This window comes from Ailuropoda melanoleuca, chromosome 14 (assembly GCF_002007445.2).
Source record: "Ailuropoda melanoleuca isolate Jingjing chromosome 14, ASM200744v2, whole genome shotgun sequence".
NCBI classification, from domain to species: Eukaryota; Metazoa; Chordata; class Mammalia; order Carnivora; family Ursidae; genus Ailuropoda; species Ailuropoda melanoleuca.
Window position 1 is genome coordinate 52,573,070 of NC_048231.1, and position 26,690 is coordinate 52,599,759.

The 26,690-nt window shown below is 40.5% G+C and overlaps 1 protein-coding gene across 4 annotated transcripts in view; it reads left to right on the forward strand.

The window, feature by feature from the left end:
- The window catches only part of L3MBTL4 (L3MBTL histone methyl-lysine binding protein 4), a 375,657-nt gene that overhangs the window by 128,033 nt on the left and 220,934 nt on the right, over positions 1-26,690 (forward strand). For all 4 annotated transcript variants that reach the window (XM_019802531.2, XM_034642569.1, XM_034642568.1 and 1 more), the window contains 3 exons: positions 4,903-4,994; positions 23,724-23,828; positions 24,855-24,990. In XM_019802531.2, coding sequence (XP_019658090.1) covers positions 4,903-4,994; positions 23,724-23,828; positions 24,855-24,990 — 333 coding nt within the window. The remainder of the gene's footprint in view (positions 1-4,902; positions 4,995-23,723; positions 23,829-24,854; positions 24,991-26,690) is intronic.

The following is a 26,690-nucleotide window of genomic DNA, read 5'->3' on the forward strand; positions in this document are numbered from 1 at the left end:
GTCTTCTAAGTACTCTTATGATTGTTTTGGGGTGCCATGAGCTGTACCCCTGTAAGATGGTGAACTGCATCGATGAAGTTTTGTGTGCTCTGACTCTACCTGCCAGCTGCTCCCCTGTCTCTTCTTCCCTCCTTGGGCCTCTCTCTTCCCTGAGACACAACAATATTGACATTAGGACAACTAACAACCCCACCACGACCTCTAAGTGTTCAAGGGAAAGGAAGAGTCAATCGGTGCTGCCAGCTTCATCGCTGTCTTACTTCAAGACTTGGCCACAGCCGCCCCACCTTCAGCAGCCCCGCCCTGCTCAGTCAGCAGCCACAGCATCGGGGCAAGACCCTCCACCAGCCAACAGATTATGACTCACTGGAAGCTCAGATGACAGAACTTTTTTAATCAATAAAATATATATTTTTAGAAGATTTTATTTATTTATTTGAGAGAGTGAATGAGAGGGAGAGGGAGCGAGAATCTGAGGCAGACTCCGCACTGAGCATAGCCCAACCCGGGGCTGGATCCCGCAGCCGGGAGATCAAGACCTGAGCTGAAACCAAGAGTCAGATGCTTAACTGACTGAGTCACCAGTCAGGCGCCCCATCAATAACATATTTTTAAATTAAGTTATGTATGTTGTTTTTTTTTAGGACACAACACCACTGCATACTTAATAGGCTACAATATAGTGTAAACATAACTTTTATGTGCACTAGGAAGCCAAAACCTGGACCTGCAGTATCTCCGGGGTGTGCATGTATGCATTGTCAACGTGACTTCCAAAGTTCGAGTCAGGTTTACACGGCCACCATGAATGAGTGAGCTTATTAATTACCCTGCAGACTCATTTATGGTGCTTTTAAACTTAAAAGTTATTAATTTAATAGGCATTTCTGCTGCATTAAAAGTTATTAGTTTAATAGGCATTTCTACTACATTAAAAGTTATTAATTTAATAGGTATTTCTTTTTTTAAAAGATTTTATGTATTTATTTGTGTGTTTGTGGGGGGAGGGAGAGGCAGGCAGAGCAGGGAACCCCATGCGGGGCTCAATCCCCAGACCCTGGGATCATGACCTGAGCCGAAGGCAGACGCTTAACTGACTGAGTCACCCAGGCGCCCAATTTAATAGGTATTTCTGCTACATTTTCATGGTACATTGCTAAAGTGAGGCAGTACTGTATAATGGGAAGGCATGGGCTAGAAATTTTGTTTAAATCCAGACTTTTCCAAATGTGTGACTTCTGTAAGCCTGTTTCCTGTAATAATAAAATGAGGTTACAAATCTGATATTCAGTGTTGTAAAGAATAAATGGAAACATACACGTTCATACATATACTCTAACATCATGTACATGCATGAATACACACACACCCCATAATTTTGGTACCTGGCATATAATAGGTGCATATTAAGTGACAGGTCATATAGGATCAAATATATGTTGTATATTAGTAATGTGTGGCAGAAGAGTAATAATTGAAATGTTTTGCTGTAGCCACTTCGTATAGTGAAAAGAAATGGAATTTAGGATTTACAAACCTGTGTGCCTATCTAATACTCTATAAAATGAATGCTGTATCTGTAGAATGTTCAAGAAAATTGCATAAAAAATAAAGAAAGCTCAGTGCCTGAGGCAGGCTGTTTGTAATTGATTCCTTCTCTCCAAGAAATTGAGCAATGAGTTGGTCAAAATAGGTATCTTTGAATTCATTTTAAAAGCCAAAATTATTATATCACCTGACTTCCTTCCCTTTAATTCGCTAAACAAATATTTAGGGCAAGTCTGTTATAGCTCCAGGGATACAGTGATGGACAAGATCAACGAGATCCTTTCTTTTTAGGAGTTTACATCCTCATTCTATACAAGCAAATTGGTTGCGTTAAGTTGGCGTGAGTCCCCCTAGAGTCAGTGATGGTGAAAGTCCTGTGTGTGGCCCCAGGTATTTCCCTGTCTCACTGGCTGGTAAGGTGTGGCTGACTGGTCTTCTTGCTTTACAGAAATTCTGAATCCACAGAAGGTTGTTATTTTTGATATCATGTTTTCTTTTTCTGGTAAAACTTAAAAGGGTTATTACAGACTTATGTGATCATAAGAGATGATCATAGATATGATTTACTTCTGGTGAAATGGCGATATATAACAATGGGAAATATGATTAAATTGAGAAATTACACACAATCTTTTTAAGAACACAGCTGTTGTAGAAAATGAGGTATCTATATTTGCTTTAGAGACAACACTGCTGTAATGTTTTTTTGTAAATCATATAATTGTAATGTAGTAAAATGCTTATGTGAAAATAGGGATGTTGAATAATCTTACTAAGGTATCTTCAGGGTTTGTCAAATTGCTTTCTCTATTTAGAAAAATAAAATATCTCCTATTGTGGTAGAAATGGCAGTAAATCTGTAAGCGCTATAATGGTTGAACAGACTGTAAGCTCCTTGATGGAGATCACGCTATGATGTCTCATTATTTTCAAACAAAGCAAAAAAATCCATTGATGACAATTCTGTTAGCCTTATTTGACGATTAAAATGCTTTTCAAAATTCTCATACTTTTGTCAGTGTATTTCTTAGCAAGAACATGTTAGTGTATTGTAATTGATGAATAGTAAATATTAATGTATATACTCTGTGTCTGTTTCCTTTAAATTGATATGATTTTTTTTTCTTTATAATCTGAGCTTAAATTACTCCCTTTTGGTCAATTATATACATGTGTATATCAAAAGATAAGTAGTATATATTCTTTGTTTATTTTTCCCTACTGGATCAGGGACTGAGTTATATTTCTGTTTCAAGGGACAGCACACTTCTTGTCATATTAAGCTCATCAAATATTTTTTAAATGATTAAAAGTCTACATGAATTCTTCCTATACAACTTGATGGATTTTTAGGTTTGTTATCCCATCAGGTTGCTTTATTGTCTTGAGAGGTTTCAAATGTTTGACTTAGGGGTGCGTCTTACCACCTGTCACTACCAGTGCTCAGGCACTTCTGACCTTTTACCATCTGTACCTTCTTCAGGAACAGTTTACAGCAAGATGAATGTTAAAACTCACATAGTGTTTTCTGGCCAATCTGCTCCAGGATGTGTGTATATGAGTGTGTGTTTGTGAGTGTGTGTGTGTGTGTGTGTGGCAATAATGTAGAGAACTTTAAAGTGGTAGAAAGTAACAAACAAGGAAAGAATTTTTGCATTAATCCTACAACCCACATATAGCCACTATTAATATTTTGCTGTGCCTTTTCAGTTGCTTTTCTATGCGTGTGTATTTGTAATGTGTGGATCAGTATCTGTGCATAGTGTGTTGCACAAAGAAGGTGCTTTATACATATGCTGAATGAATGAATGTCTCAATATATGTAAAATTTATATTTTAAAATTTAGGATAATATCTGTTTTATGTTTTATGTCCTTACTTTGATTTTACTTAATCTAGAAAATTCTCAAGATATTTTGTTACTTAAAAAATAGTTTTTGATAACTTTGAAATCGTATGTTTATATGTGCCTATGTATATATGTACATGTATTGTAGTCTTTTTTGACCTTTCTGTCATATTATTTTGTGTTTTTGCTGTAATAATGTTCTGATGTATATTTTTACTATCAACTTTTATCATTGACTACTTAGCATGTTAATCTTAGAGGGGGAATTACTGGGACATAGAAGTATAAACTTAAAAAAATTATCAACCATTTTCAGATTTTTATTATTTAAAAATGATATTTGTATTGAATTACAAAGGATAACTATTGATCTAGAAAATGTAGAAAGCAGAAAAATAAAGTGCAGAGAAAATTGGAAAGAAGCCATAATCCTGGCAGCTAAAGATGACTTCACTTAAGATTTTGATTTACATAATTTTAGTCTTTCACATTTTGATTACGTATTTTAACAAAAAGGATCATTTTGTTTTCTAAACTGCTGTTTTTTTCCCCACTCATAGTGTATCATTAACATAGTCTTTCTCTGCCATTAATCTTCTATAATGTAATTTTACAGCCTATTATTAAAATGACACATCTGTACAATGCATTTAATTAACCCCCCTCTTGGTGGACCTGTAGTTTGTTTCCAATGTTTCATTATTATGAGGAGTTCTAGGATAAAAACCCTCATGTTTGCCCCTGGGCACATTCACTGTAATCTCATTAAGACAAATTCCTGGAAGCAGAATTGTTGGTTCAAAATATATGAATAATTTTTAGGACTTTTTTTTTAAAGATTTTATTTATTTATTTGACAGAGATAGAGACAGCCAGTGAGAGAGGGAACACAAGCAGGGGGAGTGGGAGAGGAAGAAGCAGGCTCATAGCAGAGGAGCCTGATGTGGGGCTCGATCCCATAACGCCGGGATCACGCCCTGAGCCGAAGGCAGACGCTTAACCGCTGTGCCACCCAGGCGCCCCAATTTTTAGGACTTTTGACATATTTCCACAGTGCCTTCCAACAGGTTGTACCAATTGACATTTATCCCCAAAAGAGGTATGAAAGTGCAAGGAGATTATACAGTTATTATCAGGTCATTCACCTTAAAATGAACCTAAATCATGTTTTTAAAAACCTGTACCTGTTTACTCCTCTTTGAGAGGAGTAAGAAATGACCCATTTTACGTGTTATCACGCATTTAAGTTTCTCAGTGGTCTTCCTCCTGGGGGTGGGTGGGGATATATTCACAGGCTTGTTCTGGAACAGGAGAAGCTGCATATGGACTGGTCAGATGATTTCACTCAATGCTCATGGAAAGTGAGAGATAAGGTTTTTATTAGTTGCTGGGTCTCCTGATTACCTATTTGATGAATCAGCCTGCTTGTTGAGTGTATCTTCAGTTAGATATTATTTTTCTGTCACTAATTGTTTCAAGAAAAGTCACTGTGTTTTCTTTTCCAGTGCCTTCCGTGGCTGCACAGGAAGCATGGTCGTGGGTGCAGTACTTGACAGAACAGAAGGCTACAGCAGCTCCCGTTGAACTGTTTTCCAAGGTGAACCACTAACAGTCTTAGTTTTGGCAAGGAATGAACACTTAAGTGAGTTAATTAAGAAGAAATCATTTACCTACACAGACCACCCAACTTATTTGATTTATAGGTTTCACTGGAAAACAACAAAGCTAATGGAAGCCTTAGTGATTCAGAATGTGTGCTCTGGAGCTGGACTCCCTGGGTTTGAAACCCAGTGCTACTACCTTCCAGCTCTGTGACCTTGGGCAAGTCGTTCTGTCTCTCTGTGCTTCAGTTTTCTCATCTGTAATGTAAGGAAATTACCATACCTACCTCTGGGGGTTGTTGGAGGATGAACTCAGTTGTACGTGTAAAGGGTGTTGAATACAGTGTGCACATCATGAACAATACGTGCTAGTCTTTCTTTGTATGAGCAGATATTTCTTGCACAAGACCACCCAAGGATCAGGTTCGAGGGGTCTGTTTTGATGTGTTGCATGGAATTTGTGGGCCAGGCAACACGTTGGAGCAGCCGGTGAAGCCCCATCATGTCCCACCTGACTCTAATGACGCTCAGAGCAGCTTGTGTGGGCTTGCTTGGCAGTGACTATTGGCACGGGGGCTTGTGACTTCGGGGGATCATCTTTACCCAGGGTACCAAATCTTCTGCTACCCTTTCTATTCTTCTTGGTCTTTGTTTTCAATATTTCAGAGGAGTTTATATAAAAAATTGCATCAGATTTGCATCATTATATTGCATTTTTACCAGCAGTAGGAAGCTAATGCTTTTTATTTGCTTTACTTTTTACGACATTTTGTTAAGTTACATCTAGTAGTTTTTATTATGCAAAAGGGCTAGCAATATTTTAAAAGATTTATTTATTTATTTTACAGATAGAGAGAGAGAATGCAGCAGGGAGGGACAGAAGGAGAGGGAGAGAGAATCTCATTCAGACTCCCCGCTGAGCTCAGAGCCTGACACGGGCTCAATCTCACAACCTTGAAATCACTCATGACCCTGAGATCAGGACCTGAGCCGAAACCAAGAATCAGATGCTCAACTGCCTGAGCCACCCAGGCATCCAAAAAGGGCTAACAATTTTAATCCTGGCCGTGGCAGTAGAATAGGGGAGAAGTGAAGCAAATAGGGAAAGAAAAAGATACCAAGTGCTGGCAGCTCACATTTAAGAAATACTAAATATTTCATACTCAACCCAGTCTTCTCATCAGATGCCTTTATGGAGCTTTGGAAAACCCAGATGCACGGGTATTCCTGAGGCCTATTAAATTAGAACCTCAGGGGGTGGGGCCCGGCACCCTGGAGCTGGAGAACCTCCTTGGGCTTCTGTGTGCAGGATGGAGGCCCGAGGTGGTAGTAGCTTGTCAGAACGCTACAGTCCCTGCTCAGGCAGGAGTCCGGTCCCTGCTGACTTGTGATGAGACTGTCACGTGATGATGAGACCTAGAGTAAGTTCCCCAGGTAGAGGGTCTCTTCCTCCCTCTCGTTCCTGTTTCTTCACAGCATCTGTTCTTTATGCTCCTGATCAGTCAACGTTGAATGACTTCCAGGTAACCTCTTCTCACTGCTGAACACAGAAGATCCTTATGGAGAGTTGGCTCTAACTGGGGCAAGCCAGTGCAACCTGCATTTGCCTGTTCTCTCTGTCCCTGGGCCCATCTTGGGCCCATGCTGTGTCGTCAGTGCACGTCAGGAGGGTGGAGTGGGCCGGCCCCAGATCCAGCTAAAGCCTGTCAGGAGCTGTGAGCCCCAAGGGCAGATGTAGTCCAGGTTCAGCCACAGGACACAGGCCAGGATTGTGACAGTGGCTGGGCGTAGATGGGATCGCCGTAGGGTCTCAAGGCAGCCAGAGACCACGAAAATATAAGAACAGCCGGTGATTGAAGTCAGGACTTCCATGTAGCAAAATTGGCCATGAGTGATGCAGGGTCTTAGGAATCAGGTCCCTGCGTGTCCTCAGAACAGGGTCCTCTCTTACCTCCACTGAGGACTGAATCATATGTTGGTGTGGTAAGCTGAAATGGGCTTTTGTTTCTGGAGCAAGGCAGATTTCAGCTAATGGCAGAGACCTGTTGGGTTCTGGCCGGTGCCTGCATTCTTCCCTGAGCTCAGCCAGTGAGAGGATTAACACGATTTCTGGGTTTTTCCTCTAAGACACTTCAAGGTCCATCAACTAGTGTGAGAACAACTGCAGAACAGAGAATCCCCCCCCCCCGATTTTCCCTGGTGACGTGGTATTAACTAAAAAACCTCCAAGGGGGTAAATGTGAGATTTCTGTTACTGAAATAAATCCCTATTTCAATATTGGGAACTGTGTAATAGTGGGTTATGGGTCATAGAACTTTCTCCCTTGACTTTACAGAGATCTGACAAAAGAGAGGTACTGATGAGCAAGCACTAAGGGAGGGAACATGTGGCATCGTAAAGGCAGGGGTGGGTTCCCTCTGGAGGGTGTAAGTAGAATCCATGACTGTCCACAGAGTAGAGATGAGCGGTGGGCAGGGGGTGCAGTCTCTGAGGATCCCTTGGCTAATAATACTTTGAAATATGACTTTCTCAAGCTTGTGGACTCTAATTTTTGCCACCTCTGAAAGTGACCATAAAGTATGAGCAGGTGAGAAAGTGGACCTGTCTGACCTGTAGGTGTGCCTTTGCCTTCACTCAGAATTTAGCAGTCAAGCTACTGATGTTTTTGAGGCTCTGTGTGTACAAACCACCGTGTAAGATCTGGACTGAAACACTAAGGAGTTCATGACATGGCTGCTTAAAATCGTGCCATCTAATTGGGATATAAGACATGCCTGAGAACGGGACAGCAGCGTGAGGTAGAATGTTCATTGTCAGCGGAACGTACAAGTAATGAGTTTCCCAGGCATTCCACGCAGAAGTGGCGTCGCCTCCAGCCCTGAATGAGGAGGAAGCAGTTTACCAGTTATCAGGTCTGATTTGTCCTGATGACCGAAGATGCTTGTGTTCAAATACAGTGTTACCCTGACTGGACATTTATATTTTAAGATGAAGTGACGTGGTTTATAATTGAAAATAGCTTTCAGTAGAATAAAAAAGGCAGATAACTCAGGCCAGTCTTCCAAGAAGGATGATCAGATTGAACTCAGTTTTGGAGTGACATTGTGCTCTTGACTCTTACTGTCCATTTTAATTGTGTAAATATTGTAATAATGGTGTTCAGGTCAGCCTGCTGAGATGAAACTTCTCACCTTTTGACAGTGAAATGTTGAAAATAAAATGAAACAGTTTTCATATCCTGATTGGAACCCTATTAAAAAGATACTGAGTGTTGCTTTAGTTTTACTATAACATTTCCATCCTAATATTCAAGTTTTAGAAGGTGTACCAGTGACACACAGACACACACGTGGTCAATTCATCATGCAAATCAGGCATGCATTCTATGAAGAAAATGTGCATATGTATATATATATCTTGTTTGTGTATATTTTTAAAAGTATGCTTATTTTATTTGCACACAAAGGTTTTTTGCATATCTATAGGCCTATTTTGAATTTCTTTTTGTGCAAGACAAAGTAAAGTGTTTTATAATTTATGGTTTATTTTACCATCTGGGGTAGTGAGTGTATAAGGATATAAACACCTTCTGTTGACAGAAAATATAAAAACATTTTCTCTTCGTTACTGGTAAAATGTGCCTATCCTGATTTGTTTCAAACTTTAAAACATTTTTTCCTTTGGTTTTGAAGTTGGTTCTAAAACTTTCCTCTCTTATCTCTCCCTGCCAGTCATCTAAGCATCCGCTGTATCTCCCTGAAGCTTTCTTCCCACCCTGTTGCCCATCACAAGTTCAAATATGCCAACCTGGAATCCAAGTCCCCACAGTCCAGCCCCATCTGCAGGTGCACGTAAACACAGAGCTGCTTCTGTGCTGGTCAGGCTGGTCCGCGCACTGCCTCCTGCTTGTTGCTGCCCTGTTCAACTGTTCAGAGTCTTCATCCAAGTGTGAGGCCTCTGTGTCTCTTCTTGTGCTCTGAACTTCATAGTTCCACGTCCTCCCAAGACCCTCCCCCTTCATGAAGCTGTCCCAGCCTGTGCACTCTGACCTGTGGACTTGGCAGCCTCTGTCTACCTGGGTCCTCCTGGTGGGAGTGAGGCTTGGGGGACAGTGTAGGACCAGTTTGAAGGCAGGTGCTGCCCCTCGTGTTATCCGACCATGAGCCAAGGGGACCTCCACCTGCACCTGTCCCAGCACTCTGGGGGCAAGTCTGACTGATGGAGCATAGCCCTCCCTCACCCTAAACCGACCTTGTCCCACAAACCACACATCCCCATTGTCCTTAGTCACTGGTCTAGAAAGCTCTGCTTTTTATGCCCAGCAGATGCTCCTGTTTCCCCAGCCAGTGTTAGACGGCCAAGCAGATAAGCTAAATGTGTGCTTGGGCCCCTGCAGGTCAGGGACACTTGAATTCATTTTAAAATGATTGATATTTCAGAACAAGATGAAAGTCATCATGGAAAAGCTAAAACTCTTGGACTTCTCTGTGTGTCTTTATAGTGTAGTATATAATTTAGATTGAATTTCTTATAGTCAGGGGTTGTTTTTCTTTTCCTTTTCCTTTTCCTTTTCCTTTTCCTTTTCCTTTTTCTTTTTCTTTTTCCTTTTCTTTCCTCCTTCATTCCTTTCCTCCCTCTTCTTTCCTTCCTTCTTTCCTTCCTTCTTTCCTTCCTTCCTTCCTTCCTTCCTTCCTTCCTTCCTTCCTTCCTTCTTCCCTCCCTCCCTTCCTTCCTTCCTTCCTTCCTTTTTTTGCTCGTAACAAATTACTGTAAACTTAATGGCTTAGAATAATACAAATTTATTATCTTAAAGTTCAGGAAGCCAGAAGTCTACAATGGGTTATCAGGGTTGTGTTCCTTCTGTAGGCTGGGGGTGGGGGGAAGAATCTATTTCCTTGCCTCTGTAGCTTCTAAAGGCTGCCTGCATTTCTTAGCTTGTGGGCCCACATCACTCCAACCTCTGTTTCCAGAGTCACATCTCCATCTCTGGTCTTTTGGCCTCGCTTCTGCAAGGACACCTGTGATGACATTGGGCCCACCTGGATAATTCAGGATAACCTCTCCATCTCGAGATGCTACACTTAATTCCATCTGAAAAATCCCTTTTGCCATGTAACATACCATATTCACAAGTTCAGAGATTAGGACGTGGCAGTCTTTGGAAGCCACTGACCACAGGTGTCATCTCCTTTCCAGTGCTGTGCTGCTCTGTCCCTGCCCCTGGCCTGAGTGGCTTCTTATGGTCAACTCCCTCCCATCATTCTCCTATGACCTCTGAAGCACCCCCTGTGGTGAAACAAGGGATGTACTGGGGCGTCTGGGTGGCTCAGTTGGTTAAGTGTCTGACTCTTGATTTTGGCTCAGGTCATGATCTCAGGGTTGTGAGATCGAGCCCCACATCAGGCTCTATGCTCAGTGCAGAGTCTGCTTGAGATTCTCTCTCTCCCTCTGCCTCTACTGCCACTTGCTCTCTCTCTCTCTCTCTCAAATAAATAAATAAATAAATAAGTCTTTTTATAAAAAAGCAAGTGATGCGTCATCCTTAGTAGCTCAAAACGCGGTGCGTCCTTTCTCGGGTCAGCACGCACAGCGGCTTCGCTGTAACCTCTGCTGCCTGAGAGTGCACCTTGGCCTCTACCAAACTCACTTCTCCACCCTTCCAGGCCAGGGGGCCTAGCCGCTTCCTGCCGCCTGCCTGCTCCTTAGTATTTTGTCACTCTGCACCCAGCCCTCCCTCCCTTGAGGCATATGCTGTCTCCTCCCTTCGCTTTCCACTCTTGTTACTTCATGGGATTGTGCATTTGTGCGCATGCGTGTGCCTGTGTGCATGTGTGTGCTCATGTACAGCCCTCCCTGAGCCTCCCCTTTGCATCTGCCCGGGTCTCCTGCTCATCCTTGGACACCCTTTGCCCACGTAAGCCACCTAGTACCTCGCGTGCCTCCACCTAAGGGCCAGACCCTCCTTCCCAGGGTAGTCCACCTGCTTCCCGCCACACTTGCGTCAGTCAGAACTGGACCTCTCCTGCAATGTGGAACTTTAAATCTCACTGTCTGATCCCATCCACTGCCCTTGCTGCCCTCTCTCTCCCTTATTCTCACAGTACCAATTTTTCCTTTAATTAAGACTTGTGGTTGATTTGTCCTTTTTCTTCCTTCTGGCTTCACATCTTCCCTGGCCAGGCTAGACCCCCTGGTTCCATCATTTCAGCCATGCTCTTGCCAGAATCTTCAACTGCCTTGTCCCCCTGTCCTCCTCTCCCCATAGATGCCTGCCAAAATCCCGGCTCTGGATGAATCACGTGTGCCTTCTAACTTCTAAGCTGCCAAGCCCTGCTAGAGAAGAAGCACAAAGCCTTGCAGATTGGTGGCACTGCAGACCGACAGTCTCTGCTAAGAGGGCAGTGCCTGGCCGTCCTTCTGGTCCTCAATCTGAGTACTCCCTGCTTCCTAGGAAGGCACTTCTCTCAGGCATCTGCCCTCGCTCCCAGCAGAAGGCATCACTCCCTTAATGGATGCGGGGCAATCTACCTCCACTCCTTGCCACAAACCCTCATCACACCTACTCATATCACTTTCCCAGGCTGAACGGGGAGAAGTACCCACCTCCTGCCCCTTATCGCTTTACCTACGCCCTGGAGCCTTTCCGTTTCTGTTTTTCTAGAGAGAATTGATCAACGACCTATCAATCACCTCACGTCCTGCTTGTAAGTCACCTTTGCTTCTCTTTCAAGCATGTGTGTCTGGAACATAAATACACCTGTCTGTCCCATCTTTAAGAAAGCCTATTGGCCCTTGGTCTTGCATTCCCCTTAATAGCTCATCTCCTTAGTCTGCTCTAGCTTCTTGAAACATTGGCCTGCATTTTCTCTTTTGTTCATTTTCTAACCTTTTCTTCCTCTGACTCTGCATCCTGGCCTTTACTCCCACCACTATCTGAAACTGTGCCCCCAGAAGTGCCCCTCCACTCTCAGGCCCCCTACCTGATTTCAAAACCACACATGTCAGCCCTTGGCTTACACTTCCTCTGCTCCAGGACACTCTCCGCTGTCAGCGGCTGCTTTTGCTTGGTCCTGGTCACTCCTTGCCAGGCGTTTCTGAAAGTCCTCTTCTCCTGGGCTTCAGTCTTAGGACCCTAGTCTACATGGCCCCTGGGGCATCTCATCTACCCTCTTTACTCGAGTTCCACCTAAACCCAGTGGAGTTTGTAACCTCCTAAACCTTTCTCTTGGTCTTCCTACCTCCTCCTGTGGGTGGCCCACAGCTGTCTTACACTCAGCACGTACAAACCCGACTCCCTTTCCCAGTCTGCCTTTGTGAGTCCGCTTCATGGGGTCCCTGTCTCTGGGAAGGACCCTCCACACTCGTTTTGTGGGGCTGGCTGCTGTTCCTCCTGTCTCTGCTCACATACGTCTGCTCTGGTTTTGCCCTTCAGCTCCTTCTCTGTGCCCCTGCCACCGCTGCCTTCATGTAGGAGTAAGCCCCCGTTTTATTTTCATAGCAGTTGTAACAACAGTTTTGTAAATGATCTGTCTCTGTCCAGGCCAGCCCCACCTTTAACCTTCCTGCCCACAGTTGCTGGAACGATCTTTGTAAACTATGGTTCTGTTCATCATTTTTGTATGTAGCATGTCTGACTGCTTTTGTGTCATTCTGTGTGATTATATGTAGTGTGTTTTGTCTCTGGGTCGAGCTGTAACTCCATGAAGACTGACTGGGTTTCTTTCTTTTTTAAAAATTCCTCTCTGCTTTGTGATTCTCTGGGAGAGGTGCACTTTGGAGCATCTTTTTATTGGCTCGGTGCTTGTACATGTGCTGCCTCATTAAGTCCTTTCAGCTTCCTTCCCTTCACTTTATAGAAGAAGGACTCTGTGATGCTTTTCTCTGACTCTTAGTTTTTAACTGAAGGTGGCGGATAATATCACTCGCTTCTTAGAGACTGTTGAGGAATTATGTAAAATGTATATAGTGTTTAGCCCGATACAATGTCTGACATATAGTTCACTTTATTAGATGCAAGAATTCTTAAGATGACACTTCTCAGATTCTAGTCCTTTGCTCTCCCCGGAACCTGCCCTTCTTGACAGCATTCGTTCAGAACCCTAGCCAGGACCCCGTCCCCCAAGGCTGCGTCCTCGTCGGTACTGGCCTCTGTTTGATCACATCAGTGCTCTTGGCTGCTCCCCATTAAGCATGGCCTCCCAACTGAGGTGTTTGATTTCAGTCTCCTGATTTCCTGTGCGTCAGGGTGAGTGGTCCAGTCTGAACAGCACCCATCATTTCATCTGAAACCTTAGTGTTGGCAGATACGGCCGTTCCACACTTTCTACGCTGGCTGTGATGCTGGCCCTCCTGCTTTCATGAGGAGAACAGAAATATTTCCTCAGTTGCTCTCCTTTGTCTCCAAAAACAAGGCAAAATCGTTATGTAGATTTTGGCATTTCTACTTTTTCTCCCCCTGCTTTCCTCAGCAGGATCTTTATCTTGGACACTCATTAACATGTTCTTGTATCACGCTCTGTCCTTCCACCTTTCTTAAAATCTGTAGTAATCTCTTATGATTTGGGAAAGAAATAGTTTGTGTCCTGATAAGGAAATTTCAGCCATCTGTAGGGTGATGTGGTGGTGTTGTGGGGGGGTTCTTTAGGAAAGAGCTAGGAGTAGTTGGGGAACAAAGACACCTTCCTAATTTAACCTCCTAATTGCCCTATATATGACAGCCTTATTTGAACACACTCCTGTTCTCTCTCAGCCTTCCTTAGTGAAGTCCAAGTGAAGGAAGAGTTTACATTCTCTCTCTAAATTTAACTTCTGTACCCAGACCTGAATTATATTTTTAAAAATCTAATTTTTAAAATATGCCAGTACATCACATAGATTCTGAAAGACCCATATCTGTGTTTTGTTTCTGAGAAAGTCTGGATTTGTGTTTAGCTTTGCAGATGCAGAAAGATGCTGATGTGAAAATTCATATTTGTTATAACCCCTTGTAGAAAAATTTCAGACAAGTAGGACCTTTCCAACCAAAACAGTTTAGTCAGATGTCAAGTTTTTTCGTGCTTTGAACATGCTTCCAAATTACTTGATAATCGCTGAGAACACTATCATAGTTCTAATATAGATCCTTCTTAGATAATACTTTAAATATTAATCATTAGCCACATGATGACCATGCATGGCTTTTTTAGTAGTTTAAGCAAAAATGAAATACCTCATTATACTATGAATTCTGATATGCTTAGAATCAAATTATAGCCTCAGTCTATATCCTCTTTTTATTTACTTAAAGCGTGTGTGTGCTTGTTTGTTTTCCTATTTGTTTTTGTCTTCTGTATGTATTTTGCTACCCCCAGTTTTAAGATCACTCCATTGATATTTAAGAGTTCTCCCAGGAAAGAATGTATTTTGTAAAAACAAAAAAAATGCTATGTATATTATATTCACATGTTTGATTGGGGCTTAAATCCTAAGGCATATTGGGCAGAGAAAGAAGTGTGTTTTAAAACTATACTGTAGCCTTGCTACATGAAGTCATTTAAGCTGATTAATGTTTGGGGCTCTGCAGAACAGAGAGAATTCTCATTCATGTTCATTTCTCCTGTTCTCTGAAGCTGTAAGTTCTGGGGCAAAACTGAAGATACATCCTGATCTTGCAGCTCAGATATTTTTCCTATTCTTAGAATCTACTTCTTTGTAATGGTGGGATTCAAAGTACCAGATGCCTGGGAAATAGTTTAGCAGATCTGAAGTGGTGAGGGTGGACACTCCGATCAGGGCTGCTTTCTCCTTCTTGGGAGGGGCTTGGAGCCCCCATAGAGGCTGCTTATCTGCAGTTCCATCTGGAAGCCGAATGTCATGTTCTGAGATGTTCAGAGGAAGAGAAATTAAAAGAAGAAAATAGTGGTATTCAGAATCAAGAGTAGACAGTTTCCACAGCTCTTGTCCTACAGTTGAAGCAAATTTATATTAGAAATATCTTTGTCTTTTTACCCTAGGAAGGTTTAGTCATCTAGGAAAAAAATATGTGGGCTTATCACTTTAGACACTATAGACTCAGAGATTTGTGGAGTCTACTCATGTTGGCCAGTGAATTATCAGACAACTTCAGAAGTTATTTTCAAAAGTTCTTTCTGTGCAGTCCTTTATTTTACGCTGTGTGGGTTCTTTCTCTGTGTTCATAAAGATCTTTGTTGGTGTAAAGCTGCCTAAATCCAACAGTATCCTACCCACTCTGCTATGTGCTTTCTTTTTGTTTCTGAGACTATAATTCAGTCAGTGGGTAGTTTAGGGTACCTGGATACACACACACACACACACACACACATATACATCTCAGCCAAACTTCCTACTACCAGTAGGTCAGTAGTTCTGGGGAAATGAGAATTTTTGCATCTGAGATTATAGTATAATAGATTCACAAAAAAGGAAGAGGAATTGTATCCACTGGCTTATTAGCAATACTTTTGTTGTGCCATGAATTCTGTGTTCTCTTTTTGTAGAATGCTTCTTGGTATAATCTTGGCAACAGTTTGGGATACAGAATTAACCTATGAAAAATGTTCAAAATAACAAGGAAGTAGTCTCTAAAATAGAGTTTAAAAATACACAATCAGCCATCCTTCACTGCCATCTTAACTGAAGCCTTGCAGCAAGTTATGTTTAATTATGTAGGTGAGGATTTTTCCCCATTAGCCTAACAAATAGATGGCAAAAATAGGCATCAGTTTGAAAAAGCAGGATTTGAAGCATGACTTGTTGCCTGGCCTGTATACCCACGACGAACAGCTGCAGGAACTGCTCGTGTCTGCCTATCGAAGGCTCCTAAATATGTTGTTTAGTCAGTGGATTGATTAATGACAGATTCCCTTAAAGGACAGCCATGCGGCTCTTAATCTTTTTTTAGGTATTAGACCCTTTTGAACATCTAATGAAAGCTATTGGTAATCTCCTTAGAGAAGTGCTTATATCCATTTGCACACAAAATTTTAAAATTTAGGAGGTTTCTAGGATCCCTGAAGACATCATAGATGCCGCTCCTGCTCTACCATTGAAACCATGGACACTGTCTCTGTCCCACCACTAAAAATAACTGCATTAAGGTGTAGTTTAAGCAAGAATAGAAAAAATGTGTATACATACGTGATTGTATGCTATGCGTGATTGTATGAGCGTGTATATATGTTTCCGTATCTCTGTATCTCTACAGATACAGGTGTATTCAAGGTCTCCATTTTCTCTGTGATTGAAACAAGAGAAAGCCAGGAGGAATTCTAATATTCCTGGGAGGTTCCATTGTTAGCTCAGGTGAAAATCATAAAGCTCCCAGAGGAGAAAGCAAGGAAGGAGTTTCATAACCTCTCATAGCCTGCCAGTATTTGCAATGAACAGACTTTTAAGATGAAAGACTCATTGCAAGATACTGCACCCGGGGGGATGTTGAAGCTATAGTAAGGCACTAGAAATTTGGAATTGAAAAGTAGGTACAAAAATGTCATTGTTCATGAGCTGTCTATAGAGTCCTTGAAAGTATCAGTCAGTATTGATAACATTATAAAAGTAAAAACTAACACATTATGGAAAATCTGGGTATTTCTTCCAAGCCTGAAACCTGGGCATGAGTTGAAAATTCCCTACCTTCTTTGTGCTCTGCCTCCCAGCCAGTCCTCAGATACTCCCCGTCTTTCCTCCTCTATAGGTACTGAATCCGCCCCTCCTGCCTGTTCTCGGTCCTCTTCAACACTTGTCCAGGCTCCTGCCATGTTCTGGAATGGAATGTAACTTTGCAGTGATGCACGCGACCAGGGTTTGCATTCGCGTTCCAGTTTTTTACTAAATAGCTGTGCAAGTGGGGTATTTGTGAATGTTTCCGAGTCTCAGATGTGACACGGGGATTGTAGAGTTCCAGTACAGGGGATTTTAAGGCTTCAGTGAGCTGAGTTAGATACTACACATGGCACATGGCAAATTCTCAATTATCGGTAGATATTAAAAAACCTCCTTAACCATCTTCCCTATTTCCAGTCTTGCTATTTTTTAAATTAATTCTCTACACTGCCACAAATAAGATCTTTATAGAATGCAAGAATTTTTTTTCTCCCCTCTGCTTGAAAACTTTTGCTAGTGTTTCATCCACTAAGAACAAACTGAAAGGTCCTTCCCAAGACTTTATACAAGGCTTCTTGTGAACCGTTCCCGGTCTTCTTGCCCAGCATCGTCATCACTTAATTTGTGTGTGTGTTGATTTTTTAACTAATTACAATGCCATTTTAAAATTCTAACAAAACAGAGGAGTAGAAAAATAAAAGGCTTTCTCTGTTGGTTCCTCTCTCTGGGTGAACCACTCAAAATAATTTGACATATATATTTCCATGTCTGTATATATTAAGTTACATAGATAAGTGAATGAGGCCTATATAAATAGTTGTGTTTTACTCACCAAGTGCTAGCTTTATATTTATTAGTATGCCATGGCTCTCATGACACCTCAGCAGACTGAGATCTATGTCTTGCTTTTTTGTTGTTGTCGTTAAGATTTAATTTTTAAGTCCTCTCTACACCGAACATGGGGCTCAAATTTATAATCCGAGATCAAGAGTCGCATGCTGCACTGACTGAGCTAACCAGGTGCCTGATCTTGCTTTTGTAATAGCTGCATTGTATTCCATTGTATCGTGTCTGTTTTCTCTCCATCTAAAATTATTTTTACACACGTTGTTACGGTAGGCATATAATTGAGTTATTCTCCCCAAATGGATTGTCATGTGTTATGTGTCCTAATGACATTTATCTTGGTTCTCCTGACTTAAAATGCCACCTTTACTTTGTATTAAATTCTCATATGACATTTGGGGATCTTTTAATAGTCAGATAGCACATAATCAGACCACCAACTTTAGTTTTTTTTCTAAACCCATTCTGAGTTTTAATTATAAAAGCTTAAAAATGTTGAAGTCTTTAGTCAGTGAACGGGATGGTGTTGATTTGCTACACTGACTACTCGCTCATTACCAAAGCCAGATACACACACACACCGTGGTCTCAGGCACGTTATATAACCTCTTGTGCCCCAGTTTCATTATCTGCAAAATGTACGTAATGACTATTTCATTGGACTTCTATGATGACTTAATGAGTTTGTGTTTTTAAAGTGCTTAGATCAGGATTTGGCCCAGACTTAAGTGCTACGTAAGTGCTTTTGTATAAAAGCCATCTGTATATGGCCTGATAAAAGATAGCTCAATCTCTATACCTATTCTTTCTTATTCCTTATTCTTCACTTTTGCTTGGTGAGAGAATTGTACCTAACTATGGCTATGATAGTGAGTGTTTGGTGGTTCTTCATATAGATCTCTATTGTCCTGGAAATACTGATCAAACATAAATTCACATTCCTTTCGTTTTATCAAATGTTAAGCCAACAAAAATACCACACTCAAACCTGGCAGGTGGACTGTCTTTACTTCTCGTAACTTCGCTTTGGTTGTATTTGTCTTAGGAAAATGTTTATGTTCCCTTTGGCAGTATTTGAATGATTTTTTTTTATGCTACCAATAACATGATTGTTCTTTTTTTCCCCCACCGAATAGAGAGAATCATCAAGTGTTGACCAAGCGTTAAATTCTCTGTGGTTAAGCTGTCTATATCCCAGTTTGCCTACCTAAGACTTCTTGTGATCTCACCTGTCACATTTAAAATTGTGACATTTCAGCCTACACATTGAGACAGTTTGAGATTTTGAAGATGTTGCTGAGATAAACCTTCAAAGAAGAAGACCACTGCACTCATGGCAGTGGTCTTTGGTGTTATAAGAAATCTCGTTTCATCATCTGCATATAAAATTTGTATCAACGTCTTTCCCTTTGACAGTCATCATGTGAAAGTTTGGAAACCAGCAGTCTGTGGTCCTGTGCCAGTCCTTTGCATGGCATGCTGAAAGTGTGTGCTTGGGTGGCTGTGATTCCCTTGCATGCCTAATTTCTCCCATTTCTCTGGATACTGAATTAAGATCAGGAAAATATTGTTGCCTGCCAACTCTTGCCTGTGAATAAAATAGAATGCCTGTGGGCTTGCGGATAGAATCTTCCATTTCGAGAATTGACACTGCCCTGTAACACATATCTAGCTACTGCTCTGCAGGTGCTGATGGCCACCAACCTTCTGCAGTCTCTGCAGAGTGGCTCAAAAGTAACCAGTACAGGCATAATCTCTCTTTTCTTGTGATGAGGTTCTCAGTGATAAACAGAGCGAAATGTCCAGAATTTCTCACATGTATCTACCAGGTGTCTAAGAGCTGTTTACATGGTGCATGTGTGGCTTTGGAGCAGAGATCTACTGGCATGCACATGAGATGTGTGCCATATGCATTGTACTTCATAAAGGAATTTCGCCGTTAGCCTGTTGCTTTTCTTTAGGCATGGCGTCTTGTTTTGTTTGGGTTTTTTTGTTTTTGTTTTTCTTAATGCTCGGACTCATTTTATTTTTTAATAATAGTATGTAATTTGTACCTGCTTTTGCTATGTGGTATAGAACTTGGAATAATTCTTCTGTCATTAGTGACAAAATTCATTATTTTGCAAACGTCTGGGGAAAGAAAATGATGAAACAGAAGAGCTTAACTTCTGTACCCAAGAGCACGTGGTACATCCTTGAAAATGCCCTCATGGCCTTCCATGGCCTTGAGCCGGGTTTTGTTTTGCTTGTTCTGTTCCCACATCTGTCCTCTAATGTGGAACAAAGAGTTGACAGGCTTTCAGAAGATTTGGGTCCTTAGTTTCAATCTGCTACTAAACGGGTTGTGTGACCTTGAGAAAGTCTCTAACCTCTCTGGCTTTGAGTTTATTTGTCTCTCAAAGTTTTTTTCAGGTCTACAGACCTTATGGTTTTTTATGATTGAAATTAGCAGCCTATGGTTTGCTTTAGCATGTGATTCCAGTTCCCTTTTGTCACCATAAAATATAATTTTATAGCATGGCCATCAATTATGTTAATGAAATATATGATTTTTAGAAAGGAAAAATTAAATCTGCTATGAATAAAGCATTAAACAGCAAAGAGACTGATGAAAGACAGTGCTATTTCTTACTCAAAGCTGCCTTTCAGATTTTTAAAACGTATGCTTTGTTTTTTATTTGAAACCCTCCAAAGAAGCCGTGGCTGTTGTAGCAATGTCATGTTCCTTGCAGTGTTACCTAAAGCTCCCAAATTTCCCTCAGGAAACCCTCTGAAAATGCCAACAAGAATAACATTGGTCATCCTAACTCCCAACTGTGAATTATTGCCAGTGTCTTGAATTTATCATTTAATTGTGAAAAGAGGGCATAGTCTGTTCCATATATTACTGGTCCTCCCCGTCCCCAGTTTTGTATCTTTCAGCTTTGTTAAAACATGAAAAATGTCCTCTCAGTTTTTATAGCTTCTTGAATTTCCTCTCAGCATTTTTAATATAGTCCCCGTGCTCTCTCCTTCCCCTTTGCTTTCTTATCAGTGTTGTGTGTACGCGCATGTATGTGTGTACAGGGCTTCTGAAGTTAACCAAGAAATTTCAAAGCAGTGAACAGGAGGCAGTCACATAAAACCTGTTATATACAGTCTGCTGGGAAACAGAGTAGATGTGAGAAGAAGGCTGGGGGAATTAAACACACACATGACATTTATTTTTGCAGAAATAAAATATTCCTGAGAAATCATTCATTCTTGCCATTTCATTTTTGGGTTTCGTCATCTTTTAAGTTTTTCCTTGGAAGCTTCTAAAATAATCTGTGAATGTTCTTAACGCCATGTTACAAGCCAATTCATAAAGATTTAAAAACAATTTCATGTTCATATAAAAAAGGCACACACTCAACTGTAGAAGGTTGAGTAAACTTTGGTGCTTACACAGAGTGGAGTATGATGCAGCTGTGACAAAGATTGTGGGCCATTGCTGTGACCTGATGTGGAGTGGTTTCCAGGGGGTGCTAGGAAATTAAGAAAGCCACATGCAAAATAGCATGTATAGTATGCTACTTTTTGTGTGAGAAATAAGGGGAAAAATAAGACAAAACATAAACATAGCTGTTTATTTGTACAAAAAGAAATCCAGGAAAGATAGACTAGAAAAGAGAGAGTCTGGTTACCTCTAAAGAGGTGGAATGGGCTGGATAGGATATGGGAGGGACAGATACTTCTTTGAGAACCTTTTTCTATAATATGACCTTTTGGAAGTTTATTAACATCTACAAGTTAAGAAATAAAAATAAATCATTAAGAACTGAAAGCACATTTAAATCAATGAACTCCACCATATTTCAAATGAATACATTAACTGCACTAAAGAGAGAGAAAAACATGAATCCAAGTAGGATATGAACACAGTTTTTAACTGTATACGCCATTCATGAATGGCAGAGCAGGGAGGGAGAATTGCAAACAAATCCTGAAATCTTTCTGTAGATTTGTTTATTATAGTAGTGTGGGTAAAATAGTCCTGAAACTATAATAGATATGCTATTGGATTTAGTATATGAGTCAATGTGTTGACCTGGTTAGAGGAGAAAGACAAAAACGGATGGGAAAAGGCAGAATGAACCCTTTGGGGATGGGTTGAAATTAGGCGTATCTGTATGAACTTAGGATTTGTAAAATATACACAAGTATGCACATATGTATGTCTATGTGTAAATGTTTATGTATGTATGTAAATGTGTTTTTGTATGTAATTATATAGTGAAGGACTTGACAACACTGTCATTGTGTGATCAAAATCAGCATCACCAGTGAGGAGAAGCATAGGCATCATGCGGTCCAGAGGTGATATCCTGAGGACACATCATCACCCATGTAGTTACTGGCAGAGAATGCATAACCTGAATCTAACATGGGAGACATCAGACACACCCAGAATGATGAGCTTTCTATTTAAAAAAATGGAGGAGGGGAAAGGCTGTTTTCTTTAAAAATGTTGATGTTATAAAAGATAAAGAAATAGTATGGAAAAGGTTCCAGATTAAAGGAGACTAAAGAGACATAGCAACTAAATTTAATACCTGACCCTACACTGAGTCCCATTGTGGAGGGGAAAATGTTATAAAGTGCTTTATTGGATAAATTGGAAACACTGGAAGATTAGTTAAAAGTTTATAAATGTTAAATTTGTGGAAGTTGATAACTGGACTGTTGTTACGTAAGAGAATGTTCCCATTCTCAGGGAAATACACTGCCTGCTCTTAAGGGAAAATCATTTAGTATTTAAGGGTAAAGGGCTGTCAAATGACTCAGAAACAATCATATGTACATGTGGATGTGTATCTATGTCTACAGCTGTCTATAGGCACAGATACGAGAGAGAGAGCACAAACAGAAATGATAAAACAAATGAAGTTCCTACTATTGCTAACAATAAAGGAGCCCAGGCAAAGGCTATGCGTGTTCTTTGTATTATTTTGTTCTTGAAACTTCTCTTTTAAGTTTGACATTATAACCAAATGAAAATAATTTTTTTCAATAGAATAAACATTAATATGTTAACCAGTAATAAAGGGTAATAAAGTTAGTGATTAAAAAGCAGCTCTTGTTCTAATAGAACTAGAGTTTAATCATCACTTTCTGTTAGAATACTTATAATTTATTTGCAATTAAGAATAAATTGACTAGCAGTGCTGAATCTGCTCAAAACTGCTCAAAAGTAATAATAATTTAGCAAGGCTGTGGGAAACAACACTAATATTAAAGAAAATAATATGAATGGGAACATATTAGAAAGTCTATTACAAAGTAGATCCCTTTTACAGTAGCAATAAACATTAAAAGATATACAGAAATAAATATAAGAAAGCATTTTTGAAGCCTATTTGAAAATTTTAATAACATATGAGGTTAATTTGAAAATTTAAAAACACCTTGGACAAATAAAATTATTAGATTAAATGGAGAGGGAACAAGTTCCTAAATTAGAAAACTCAATAATGATAAATATTGCTCTTCACATAAAGTCATAAGCCAATAAGACAATGTGATATAGGCAGATATACCAATGAACAGAATAGAAAGGCCAGAAGTAGTCCTACAAATATGTAGAAATATGATATAACAGGAGTAAATTTGCTGATAATGAAAGTATGAACTCTACAGAAAATTTTGTTGAATACTTTTTTTCCATATTTAAAAAAATAGATCCTACCTCACACCATAGAACAAAATTAATTCTGGTTGCATTGTAGATTTAAATATGAAGAACAGAAGTTTTAAAAGAACACAAGGAGAATGTCCATGTAACTTCGGGGTTGTGAGGGAATTCGTAGGTTAGATGTGCACACTGTACTGGGAATAATTGGTATTTTGCTACATTAAAATAAAAAAATTTTCTTTCCACAAAGTCATCATAAAGCAAAGAGCCAACTCACAAACTGGGAATATGTGATCATTACAATCAACAAAGGATTGTTTCCAGAGTGCAGGAAGAGCTCCTTAAAATCACTAAGGAAAAATGGGCAAAAGGAATAAATGGGGAGTTCACAGGACATGTAGTTTCTCATATGAACTGTTTCCTAAATAGTGATAAAATGATCAAAATGATCAAACCATCTTTGAGGGCCAAATATAGAAAAACAGCCATGGATCTTTAGCTGTATCAGTGAGCTTCCAAGCCTATACAGTAAGTTCTTGATTGTATGCATAGGAACACCAAGGGTTTTAATATCAAATTGTGAAGATATTTCAGTAGCTAATGTTATATTATGAAATTTTGTAGGACCAATCCTTTCCGGAGCACGAAAATGGTTTTCGGGTTGGAATGAGATTAGAAGGCATTGACCCCCGACATCCATCTGTATTCTGTGTACTTTCTGTAGCTGAGGTAAGAGATGGTGTTATTGTCTTGGGCTGAGTGCACAGTGACAGAAGAGAATTTTCTAGAGAATAATGAATTTGAGTGCTTTCCATTATAAACAAGTTCCAGTACATGATGGATTTATTTTAGTCAGTGATGGGTGAAATATGTTTCTTAATGAATTTTTTTCCTTCTCTGAAGATTAATCTTTTAATAAGTCTCTCATCACTAGCAGTTGCCCTTGATTCAGTTGGTAAATAGTTTTCATCTGAGGTTGGTGACAATCAGCGAATCCCAGTGTTGCTTTTATCTGTTAAAAGAGACATAATTATTCAAGTTTTAGCTGAACTGATGAGAAAAGTATATGAAAAATATCCATGCACATGAATTATCTATTTATAAAAATAAAAGCATTTTATGAAAATTACATAGAATGAAGAGCCATTGATGAAAGTAAATGGCTTATAAAATGTAATATTTACAAACATTTTATATTATTGAAATGATGGAAGACCTCTATATTTTTAATCACATCATGTAAAAAACCCTATTCACTTAATTTACTGATTGATTATAGCTATTAAACTTGCATAGCATGTCTTAAAGATGTATTCTACACTGTTTTATTATTTCCTTTATTGAGTATGCTGGATCCATATCTTAGAGTTGAAACCAACACATCCCCATTTTGGTTTTGCTCTGTACTTTAGCTTACACTGTCGTGGGACAGCAGGAAATGGGGTTTCTGAGAGCAATATTTGACAGGTATTGAATGAACAAATAAAACTCTTCCATTGACGGAGACCTCAGATTTCTAGACTGAGTTAAAGGTTTAATTTTTTCACGGAAGAAATTCTGGATACTTGGAAGAGTGTGTCTGTCGGCATTTTGTTTTATATCTCTAGATTTGCTTTTTAACACAAGTGCGTTTGGATGGAAGGATTGGTTCATATTGTTGATGGCACTGACAGAATGTATGAATATTTTGTTAATTTTGTGTACTCTGCAAATGCATGACACTTAATGAAGGATTGCAAACATCCCATTTTACAGGTGTGTGGTTACCGCCTCAGACTTCATTTTGATGGTTATTTAAGCTGCTATGATTTTTGGACCAATGCCGGTTCCCCTGACATTCATCCGGTAGGGTGGTGTGAGAAGACCAAACATGAATTGCACATCCCTAAGGGTAAGCTGGGATGGAAAGAGAGTCGGTTTTATTTTAACAACATTTCATGAAATACTAACAAGAGAGTCTGGTGTGAATTGATTTTCAAAATGAAAGCTTAACTCCCAAAAAACAGTAAGACTACAAGGATACCATTTTTAGAAATGAATAAATGTCTTTAAAAGGAAAGCATTGGGGCACCTGGGTGGCTCAGTCGGTTAAGTGTCTGCCTTCAGCTCAGGTCATGATCCCAGGGTCCTGGGATCGAGCCCCACGCCCTGCATTGGGCTCCCTGCTTCGCAGGGAGTCTGCTTCTCCCTCTCCTCCCTGCTTGTGCTCTCTCTTTCTGTCTCTGTTGCTATCTCTTTCTCTCTCTCTCAAATAAATAAAATCTTAAAAAAAAAAAAAAGCATCAATGACTGCTTATGTCTAATATGCTGATAAGGTACCTACGGCAGAAATAAAATCTTGTGACTTAACATAAAGCTTATTAAACCTTAGAAGAAATGAAGAAACTAATTTTACATCATGGTTGAAATGAACTATTTCGCTTAGTCACTGACGCTTTATAGTGAGGAAACTTGAGTCACTATGTATCATCTATTTCAAACAAATCATGGAAAAGAGGTAACTATGAAAGAAAAGAGGATTTCACTGTCTGCTTCCTTTTGATGGGAATCAAAAATCTCATATTTTGTCTCTTGTTGTGTGTGAGAGGAACCTGGGCCTGGCAGATGTGACTGAAGCCTTTTTTATTTGTTGTATGCTGGTGAGGTGAGGATCTGATCAGTTGAGATGCCCGTGGGCCCATTTCCTTGCACAGCAGACTTCTGTGTATGGTGTCCTGCTTGGATGTTAGAGTATTTGATGATGGTGGCACTTCTGGAGTCAGTATCCAGTCATTTCACTGACCAACTCAGAGCGTCCTTTCGGCATGCGCCCCTGAGACCAGTGGCAGAATCCCTAAGATTTCCGGCTCCTTCATTCAGTAGGTCTTTATGGAGCCCTTGATGCCTGTAGGCACTGGGGATAGAGCTGTGAATAAAATAAACCATCTCTGCCTTCACGGGGCTTTCATTCCAGGGGGGCGAGGAGTAATAGACCAAGGTAAGCTATGGTGTCAAGCAGTGACAGGGTTGGGGGGGTGTGGGACAGCTTGCTGAAGAAGGGCATGAGAACATGATGTCCCACAGATAGGGGGATGAAGTGAGGCAATCAGTGAGGCCCTGGCTAAGAGGGCTTTGAGAGAGAAAAGCAAGAGTAAATGCCCTGGGGCTGGAGCCTCAGGCTGAGTTGAGGAATCTCAAGGAGATTAGCGTGGCTGGAGCAGAGAAGCAAGGGTGAGAGGTGGGAGATGAAGTTAGGGGTGTGGCCCTGAAGTTAGAGGCCGTGCAAGGAGCCTGACTTTTATTCTATGTAACCCTCAACCAGAAACTGCTTATTGAGCCCCTCTTGTTTGGGCCAGCACCCTGTGAGCCACTTTAGGGCACGTGGAGGGGAGGATCAGTAAAAAAGGGGAAACCCACAAAGACAAGCAGCAGAAAGCTGTTGCCACCGAATGGTCTTTGGATTGTGAAGGGGTTTCTGTAATTTTCCCAAGTGCCTGGAACCCTGGATTGTTGCATCATCAGGACCTCTGAGGTTCTCAGTGACATGGCTTCTTCAGGAGTGGTGATGAGCTCAGGAACTTTTTCTCTTCCCTTTGCCCATTTTGGAAAGCC